The sequence below is a fragment of the Haematobia irritans genome, chromosome 1 (genome assembly GCF_050003625.1).
Source record: "Haematobia irritans isolate KBUSLIRL chromosome 1, ASM5000362v1, whole genome shotgun sequence".
Classification (NCBI taxonomy): domain Eukaryota; kingdom Metazoa; phylum Arthropoda; class Insecta; order Diptera; family Muscidae; genus Haematobia; species Haematobia irritans.
Window position 1 is genome coordinate 257,606,052 of NC_134397.1, and position 10,719 is coordinate 257,616,770.

General features: G+C 37.2%; 1 protein-coding gene across 1 annotated transcript; it reads left to right on the forward strand.

Annotated features, from left to right (window-relative positions):
* The first annotated feature begins 413 nt into the window (after positions 1–413).
* LOC142235886 (uncharacterized) lies at positions 414–6,173 on the forward strand. The gene has a single exon (XM_075307141.1). It carries the CDS (start codon positions 414–416, stop codon positions 6,171–6,173), a length of 5,760 nt encoding a protein of 1,919 aa, XP_075163256.1.
* The last annotated feature ends 4,546 nt before the right edge of the window (positions 6,174–10,719 follow it).

A 10,719-nucleotide genomic window follows, 5' to 3' on the forward strand; every position in this document is an offset into this window, starting at 1 on the left:
AGCTTTTTGAATTCCCACTCATGGCCCTTATTACATCGATCCGGCAACTCATTGTAATTGACAACTGTCATTTGCAATAAGCCATTACTCTTCCATTTTGAAGTAAACTCCAAGAAGACCGGTCACAAAGAAGGAGAAGTAAACTCTTAAAACCATTGTATTCTTTTATGAAAATTAGTGCCAGGCTAAATTTAAGTCAAACACAATTGTAATAAAAAATAATTATTTACAATTTGAATTAAAATAATATAAACTAAAATTGTTTTAGATTTTAGCGCAGTCTCTAGTGGATTAAATAAAATTGGATTACGCTCAAAATAAGTGTTTATTTGGTCGGGGCGCTACACCTCATAATATTCTAAAATAATTGTGTCTGTTTCAACGCTGGAGTGTAACATCCAAGAACATCAAAAATGGTTAATCCGGATGAAGAAAGTATGAAAACTGGTGGACCCAGAAATTTAAGTATCGCCGGCAGCGATTGCGTAACAAACAATCCACATGCAATAGTCACCGTAACATCTACCGTTACATATTCTAATCTGTCTTTGCCTCCCTCCTCTGCGACCACGATCAACCAGACGTCGATTACCAATGTCACTGCGGCCACTGCTAATGCAAATATTGCTGACGACACAGTCATAAATATAGGTGATGGCGTGTCCACATTTGCAAACACCCAAGTATGGCAGGCGCAGTATCAAAATAGTAGGGTAATAAATGGAACTTCAATGCCTCTGTCTTTCCCAAATACATCAAATGAAACCAACTCCTTTTATGCAAATATTTCGCACGGTCTGCCAAATTCCACAATCGTAAGTAGTTCGCAAAACATAAACTATTCAACCCTGTATGGACAGCAAGGAAATAATTTCTTAAGCTCCACTCAAATACATAACGGTACTCATCAACCAAATTTTGTCATCGAAAATAGTAATCTACAAATTCCCTTTTCAATAGCAGTAGACAACTCCAACAACAATTTTGCTTGCCAGAATGAAAGAAGATACGAAAGAACAAATTGTGCGCCTGACACTCAACAGAACCACAGTTATTCCTCTGCTCCGTCTCGCCCCCCCGCGATTGCAGTCAGTGGGTCGAACACACACATTCCCTCTCTTGCTAGATCTGCTGCATCAAACATGTTTGAAGGAACCCAAATATTTTCTCAGCCTATACCTACGGCAACATACGCACAACCCGGTATGACGTTTAATAATGCACACACATTGCCCAACAACAACAATAGGTATTTGCAATTTAACAACACCAGCTCAGCGGATACTTCGATGTCTTCCTCACAAATAGCAGCACGTCAGGTGATCTCCAAAGATTTGCCAAATTTTTCTGGTAGGCCAGATGAGTGGCCTGTGTTCATTACCAATTATAATCAATCCACAGAGCGCTGTGGATTCACTGATCAAGAGAATTTGATCCGCCTGCAGAAATGCTTGAAAGGCCCAGCGTTAGAAGCGGTAAGAGGTAAATTGATGATGCCGTCGACGGTTAGCCAGGCCATAGAAACTTTGCGAATGCTTTTTGGAAGACTTGAAGTGATTCATCATGCTCTGCAGGCCAAACTTAGAGACGAGCCAAAAGTTCGTGTTGAAAATTTGAATACCTTAATTTCATTGGCACTTTCTGTTCAAAATTATTGTGCCACAATTCAGGCAATTGGCCTAGGTGATTATTTAAACGATCCAATGCTTTTGAACGATCTGGTATCTAAATTACCATCAAACATGAAGCTAGAATGGGGTCGTCACTGTATGTCAGGTGTTCGAGTGAATCTTTTGGTCTTTGATGAATGGTTGTTTAACCTTGCGACTTGTGCTAGTCAAGTCACAACCTTTGACGTAAAATTTGATTCTAGCGAATACAGAAATAGCCGAAAAGGTGCAAAGGAAAGTTTGATGTTTCACGATGTAGAAAAAACAAAAGAAGACACACCGCAAAATAAATCCGTAACAAATAAGAAAGAAAATATTTGTACTGTGTGTCTTAAATGTGGTGGTGAACACAAACTTTCAACATGCTCGGATTTTATTTCACTTAAACACAACGATCGCTGGCAATTTGTTAGACAAAACAAGTTGTGTTTTCGCTGTTTTGGCAAACATTCCCTTCGTAGGTGCTATTCTAAAAAGCCTTGCGGCACCGACGGTTGCAAGTTACCACACAATTTGCTGCTTCATACAAAACCTCAACAATTGAACACGAATGGTGGACAGGAGTCTCCTGTGTTATTCCATGCAGGGGAAAAGAAGGTGGCTGTTTTTCGGTATGTGCCTATAACTTTGTATGGCAATAATATTAGTCTTGATACATGGGCCCTAATTGATGAAGGTGCAGGCTGCACATTAGTAGAAGATGAGATTGTAAATCAACTTGGAATTGACGGCCCTTCAGAAGAATTATGCTTACGCTGGACAGGCGATGTGACAAAAACATATACGGCATCTAAGAAGGTATCTATTTACATTTCATCTCGCGAAAAGGGCTCAATGAAACATAAATTATTAAATGTCCGTACAGTGGAAAAACTTGATTTGCCAGAGCAAACTCTTGAGTCATCCACAATAAATTCGTGTGAGTATCTTCGTAATTTGCCAATCACTCCATATACAAAAATAAAGCCGAGTGTTATAATTGGATTAGACAACGCAAAACTCGGTGTCCCATCAGAAATTCGAGCGAGTGACGACGGCGAATTAATGGCTGCGAAATGTAAACTTGGTTGGACAGTATATGGTCGCAAATATGTTGAATTCGCTTCAGACCATTGTATTTTTCATATTTGCGAGTGTAATTGCTCTTCCGGCGAATTAGAAAAAATTGATGAACTGATGCAAGAATATTTTTCTTTAGAGTCTTTAGGCGTTTCAGTATCGACGAAACCTCTGACATCTGTTGACGACGAGCGTGCGTTGAAAATAATGGATGCAACGGCAGTATATGATTCTAAAGAAAAGAGATGGGCGGCCGGTCTATTATGGAAATTTGATAGAGTAGAATTGCCGAATTCGCTTCCAATGGCCAAAAGACGTTTAAAATGTCTTGAAGCAAAAATGATGCGAGAACCTTCTCTAAAAGAATTTCTGGTAGAGAAAATAAAAGATTATGAAAACAAAGGTTACGTCAGAAAATTACACAAAAACGAGGTGACTTCGGGTGGCAAATCTTGGTACATACCAATTTTCACTGTAACCAATATTAATAAAAATAAAACCAGACTTGTATGGGACGCCGCAGCAAAAGTAAATGGTGTTGCTTTAAACTCATGTTTGCTTAAAGGTCCAGACCTGTTGAAATCATTAGTTGGTGTGCTTTTACGTTTTAGAGAAAAGCCAGTAGCTCTGTGTGGTGACATTCGTGAAATGTTTCACCAGATAAAAGTCATAAATGAAGATCAAAAGGCTCAAATGTTTTTGTGGCGTGGTGGGGACACCACAGCTGATATTGACGTTTATTGTATGCAGGTAATGACTTTTGGAGCTTCGTGTTCACCGTCACTAGCCAATTACATAAAAAGCAAAAATGCAAACCGCTTCGTCGAAAAATACCCATCAGCTGTAAATGCAATTCTGGAGAATACATTTGTTGACGACTGGCTCCAAAGTTGTCAGACTGAGGAGGAAATGGTACAGCTTGCTGAAAAGGTTAGATATATCCACAAAGACGGTGGATTCGAGATGAGGAATTGGATTTCCAACTCTCCCCGTGTTTTGGAAAAACTTACTGGAAACAAGATCAAATCCAACAAATGTATTCAACAAGAGCACAACGGACAGGAAAAGGTATTAGGTATGTGGTGGCTTCCAAATTCTGATGAATTTACCTTTATACAAAAAATAGATTTAAGATCACTTTTCGACAAAACTCAAGTCACAAAGAGGCAAATTTTAAGAGTGATCATGAAAATATTCGACCCTTTAGGATTTTTGGGCTACTACATAATATTTGCTAAAATTATTTTACAGAATGTTTGGCGTTCTGGTGTTTCATGGGACGAGCCTATCAAACCTGATGAGCTTGAAATGTGGCTGCACTGGATTAAATACATAAATTTTGTTAGCTACATTCGCATTCCAAGATGCTACCCGCTAGTAAGCGTCGGCAAAAACATTCAGCTGCATATTTTTGTAGACGCCAGCAATAGTGCATATGCTGCTGTAGCTTATATTCGTGCTCAACTTGGTACTGACGTAAAATGTTCATTGGTTGCTTCGAAGACTCGTGTAGCACCGCTAAAACCAATTTCAATACCGAGGATGGAACTTATGGCAGCAATTGTTGGTCTTAGATTGTCGAAGCTCATAATGGCGGAGATGTCCATAAACATCGAAAAGAGATTTTCCTGGTCTGACTCAAAAGATGTATTGTTTTGGATTCGTTCCGATGCAAGAAAATTCAAACAATTTGTAGCCCTTCGCATTGGTGAAATTCTTGAAAAATCTAAAGTCAGTGAATGGCGATGGGTTCCCTCTGCAGAAAATGTTGCGGACGAAGGCACGAAGTGGTCCACAACTCCAAAATTCGATAATAATATTCGATGGTTTACAGGTCCCGATTTTCTGCTTGAAGATGAAAAATTTTGGCCTACAATAACATTCAACAAATCGGATAATAGAAACTTCGAGCTACTTTGCCATTTTGAAGAAAATCATAAAACCGTATCGACGTTGGCAGAAATATCACCGGACCCCACACGATTCAGCAGATGGGAAAAACTTCGACACACTCAACTATATATTTTGAAATTTTTAAAATTGATTTCTAAAGAAAAAGAAATGTCATCTCTTCTCAATATGCTTACAGAGGTAATCAACATTCGTGTAGTCGAGTCAATTATTTTTCGTAACTGTCAGGAAGAGTCATTTGGTGAAGAAATAAACTCATTGAAATCCGAAGGTAAGCAGATTAGCCGAAAGAGCATATTGTTTAAGTGTTCGCCGTATTTAGATAGTATGGGTGTGCTGCGAATAAAAGGGCGAATTGACGCAGCAGAGGGTGTAGCAGTTGATACAAAACGACCAATAATATTACCACGAAAGCATGCTGTAACCAACCTTGTTGTTGATTTCTACCACAGACGATTTCATCATCACCACAACGAAATTGTGGTGAATGAAATGCGACAAAGATTTTGGATTCCAGGCTTAAGAGCAGTGGTTCGTTCTGTATCGAGTGTTTGTCAAATTTGCAAAAACAAACGAGCAACTCCAAACCCCCCTGAAATGGGAGAATTGCCACCAGAAAGGTTGATGCCATACACTAGACCGTTTACATACACCGGCATAGATTTTTTCGGACCGCTAGAAGTTGCAGTTGGTCGTCGACGTGAGAAACGTTGGGGTGTTTTATTTACATGTCTCACCGTGAGAGCAGTGCATATAGAAATTTCACCATCATTGTCTACTGATGCATTCATGTTGGTGTTTAAACAATTTGTCAGTCGACGAGGAACACCACATAAAATTATATCGGACAACGGCACCAACTTCCGTGGTGCAAGTCGTTTACTACAATCTGAGATAGAAAAGTTGTCCACAGAAAATCTAAAGCGAAATCATCCTGGAATTGAGTGGTGTTTCATACCCCCAGCCTCTCCCCACATGGGAGGCGTGTGGGAGCGAATGGTTCGCTCAGTAAAATCAATCTTAATGGACATTTTGCCACAAACCGGTTTGAGAGAGGATGTGCTGAGGGCGGCTATGGCAGATGTGGAGAATATTATAAATACAAGACCACTCACATATGTACCATTGGAGTCAGCTGATGCCGAGGCGCTCACACCCAACCACTTTCTCGTTGGTTGTTCTAGTGGAATAAGAGAAAAGGGTAGCGAGGAGGCGAGTGGAAATATTTTGCTTAAGAATTTTAAGATTGCCGGTCAATTGGCAGACCAATTTTGGAAACGTTGGTTGCGTGAATATTTGCCGTGCCTTACTCGTCGTTCGAAATGGTTTTCAAACAGTCCAAGTCCTATTGAAGTTGGTGACATTGTTGTTGTGGTGGATGACACAAGTAAGAGAGGATCGTGGTTAAAGGGAATTGTTGAGGATGTACATAGAGGCAAAGACAATCAAGTTCGCAGCGCAGTGGTGAAGACAATCAAAGGACTTATAACTAGACCTACTGTGAAATTAGCTAAATTGGACGTTTTGAAGTAAACATCATGCTGTTGCTGCCTGAAGTTTACGGGGAGGGGAATGTTGAGTGGCCAACCAAAATTTAGCTTTTTGAATTCCCACTCATGGCCCTTATTACATCGATCCGGCAACTCATTGTAATTGACAACTGTCATTTGCAATAAGCCATTACTCTTCCATTTTGAAGTAAACTCCAAGAAGACCGGTCACAAAGAAGGAGAAGTAAACTCTTAAAACCATTGTATTCTTTTATGAAAATTAGTGCCAGGCTAAATTTAAGTCAAACACAATTGTAATAAAAAATAATTATTTACAATTTGAATTAAAATAATATAAACTAAAATTGTTTTAGATTTTAGCGCAGTCTCTAGTGGATTAAATAAAATTGGATTACGCTCAAAATAAGTGTTTATTTGGTCGGGGCGCTACACCTCATAATACCATCAAAATACTGAAAAAATTGAAATTTTTATATGAAAAACTTGTTTTGCTCATATCTCCTAAACTATGCGTCCTAGAGCGAAAAGGAGCTTAATTTATGACCACCCCCAAAAAGTCGAAAATTCCATCAAAATACTGAAAAAATTGAAATTTTTGTATAAAAAACTTGTTTTGCTCATATCTCCTAAACTATGCGTCCTAGAGCGAAAAGGAGCTTAATTCATGACCACCCCCAAAAAGTCGAAAATTCCATCAAAATACAGAAAAAATTGAAATTTTTATATAAAAAACTTGTTTTGCTCACATCTCCTAAACTATGCGTCCTACAGCGAAAAGGAGCTTAATTCATGACCACCCCCAAAAAATCGCAAAATTCCATCCACATCCCGAAAAAATTGAAATTTTTATATGAAAAACTTGTTTTGCTCATATCTCCTAAACTATGCGTCCTAGAGCGAAAAGGAGCTTAATTTATGACCACCCCCAAAAAGTCGAAAATTCCATCAAAATACTGAAAAAATTGAAATTTTTGAATAAAAAACTTGTTTTGCTCATATCTCCTAAACTATGCGTCCTAGAGCGAAAAGGAGCTTAATTCATGACCACCCCCAAAAAGTCGAAAATTCCATCAAAATACAGAAAAAATTGAAATTTTTATATAAAAAACTTGTTTTGCTCACATCTCCTAAACTATGCGTCCTACAGCGAAAAGGAGCTTAATTCATGACCACCCCCAAAAAATCGCAAAATTCCATCCACATCCCGAAAAAATTGAAATTTTTATATGAAAAACTTGGTTTGCTCATATCTCCTAAACTATGCGTCCTAGAGCGAAAAGGAGCTTAATTCATGACCACCCCCAAAAAATCGAAAATTCCATCCGTATCCCGAAAAAATTGAAATTTTTATATGAAAAACTTGTTTTGCTCATATCTCCTAAACTATGCGTCCTAGAGCGAAAAGGAGCTTAATTCATGACCACCCCCAAAAAATCGAAAATTCCATCCAAATACTGAAAAAATTGAAATTTTTGTATGAAAAACTTGTTTTGCTCATATCTCCTAAACTATGCGTCCTAGAGCGAAAAGGAGCTTAATTCATGACCACCCCCAAAAAATCGAAAATTCCATCCACATCCTGAAAAAATTGAAATTTTTATATGAAAAACTTGTTTTGCTCATATCTCCTAAACTATGCGTCCTAGAGCGAAAAGGAGCTTAATTCATGACCACCCCCAAAAAGTCGAAAATTCCATCCGTATCCTGAAATAATTGAAATTTTTATATGAAAAACTTGTTTTGCTCATATCTCCTAAACTATGCGTCCTAGAGCGAAAAGGAGCTTAATTCATGACCACCCCCAAAATGTCGAAAATTCCATCAAAATACTGAAAAAATTGAAATTTTTATATGAAAAACTTGTTTTGCTCATATCTCCTAAACTATGCGTCCTAGAGCGAAAAGGAGCTTAATTCATGACCACCCCCAAAAAATCGAAAATTCCATCCAAATACTGAAAAAATTGAAATTTTTGTATGAAAAACTTGTTTTGCTCATATCTCCTAAACTATGCGTCCTAGAGCGAAAAGGAGCTTAATTCATGACCACCCCCAAAAAATCGAAAATTCCATCCATATCCTGAAAAAATTGAAATTTTTATATGAAAAACTTGTTTTGCTCATATCTCCTAAACTATGCGTCCTAGAGCGAAAAGGAGCTTAATTCATGACCACCCCCAAAAAGTCGAAAATTCCATCCGTATCCTGAAAAAATTGAAATTTTTATATGAAAAACTTGTTTTGCTCATATCTCCTAAACTATGCGCCCTAGAGCGAAAAGGAGCTTAATTCATGACCACCCCCAAAAAGTCGAAAATTCCATCAAAATACTGAAAAAATTGAAATGTTTGTATAAAAAACTTGTTTTGCTCATATCTCCTAAACTATGCGTCCTACAGCGAAGGAGCTTAATTCATGACCACCCCCAAAAAATCGAAAATTCCATCCATATCCTGAAAAAATTGAAATTTTTATATGAAAAACTTGTTTTGCTCACATCTCCTAAACTATGCGTCCTAGAGCGAAAAGGAGCTTAATTCATGACCACCCCCAAAAAATCGAAAATTCCATCCGTATCCTGAAAAAATTGAAATTTTTATATGAAAAACTTGTTTTGCTCATATCTCTTAAACTATGCGTCCTAGAGCGAAAAGGAGCTTAATTCATGACCACCCCCAAAAAGTCGAAAATTCCATCAAAATACTGAAAAAATTGAAATTTTTGTATAAAAAACTTGTTTTGCTCATATCTCCTAAACTATGCGTCCTAGAGCGAAAAGGAGCTTAATTCATGACCATCCCCAAAAAATCGAAAATTCCATCCAAATACTGAAAAAATTGAAATTTTTGTATGAAAAACTTGTTTTGCTCATATCTCCTAAACTATGCGTCCTAGAGCGAAAAGGAGCTTAATTCATGACCACCCCTAAAAAGTCGAAAATTCCATCAAAATACTGAAAAAATTGAAATTTTTGTATAAAAAACTTGTTTTGCTCATATCTCCTAAACTATGCGTCCTAGAACGAAACGGAACTTAATTCATGACCACCCCCAAAAAATCGAAAATTCCATCCACATCCTGAAAAAATTAAAATTTTTATATGAAAAATTTGTTTTGCTCATATCTCCTAAACTATGCGTCCTACAGCGAAAAGGAGCTTAATTCATGACCACCCCCAAAAAGTCGAAAATTCCATCAAAATACTGAAAAAATTGAAATTTTTATATGAAAAACTTGTTTTGCTCATATCTCCTAAACTATGCGTCCTAGAGCGAAAAGGAGCTTAATTCATGACCACCCCCAAAAAATCGAAAATTCCATCCAAATACTGAAAAAATTGAAATTTTTGTATGAAAAACTTGTTTTGCTCATATCTCCTAAACTATGCGTCCTACAGCGAAAAGGAGCTTAATTCATGACCACCCCCAAAAAATCGAAAATTCCATCCATATCCTGAAAAAATTGAAATTTTTATATGAAAAACTTGTTTTGCTCATATCTCCTAAACTATGCGTCCTAGAGCGAAAAGGAGCTTAATTCATGACCACCCCAAAAAGTCGAAAATTCCATCCGTATCCTGAAAAAATTGAAATTTTTATATGAAAAACTTGTTTTGCTCATATCTCCTAAACTATGCGTCCTAGAGCGAAAAGGAGCTTAATTCATGACCACCCCCAAAAAGTCGAAAATTCCATCAAAATACTGAAAAAATTTAAATTTTTGTATAAAAAACTTGTTTTGCTCATATCTCCTAAACTATGCGTCCTAGAGCGAAAAGGAGCTTAATTCACGACCACCCCCAAAAAGTCGAAAATTCCATCAAAATACTGAAAAAAGTGAAATTTGTATATGAAAAACTTGTTTTGCTCATATCTCCTAAACTATGCGTCCTAGAGCGAAAAGGAGCTTAATTCATGACCACCACCAAAAAATCGAAAATTCCATCCATATCCTGAAAAAATTGAAATTTTTGTAGAAAAAACTTGTTTTGCTCGTATCTCCTAAACTATGCGTCCTAGAGCGAAAAGGAGCTTAATTCATGACCACCCCCAAAAAGTCGAAAATTCCATCAAAATACTGAAAAAATTGAAATTTTTGTAGAAAAAACTTGTTTTGCTCGTATCTCCTAAACTATGCGTCCTAGAGCGAAAAGGAGCTTAATTCATGACCACCCCCAAAAAATCGAAAATTCAATCCAAATACTGAAAAAATTGAAATTTTTGTATGAAAAACTTGTTTTGCTCATATCTCCTAAACTATGCGTCCTACAGCGAAAAGGAGCTTAATTCATGACCACCCCCAAAAAATCGAAAATTCCATCCATATCCTGAAAAAATTGAAATTTTTATATGAAAAACTTGTTTTGCTCATATCTCCTAAACTATGCGTCCTAGAGCGAAAAGGAGCTTAATTCATGACCACCCCCAAAAAGTCGAAAATTCCATCCAAATACTGAAAAAATTGAAATTTTTGTATGAAAAACTTGTTTTGCTCATATCTCCTAAACTATGCGTCCTAGAGCGAAAAGGAGCTTAATTCATGACCACCCCCAAAAAGTCGAAAATTCCA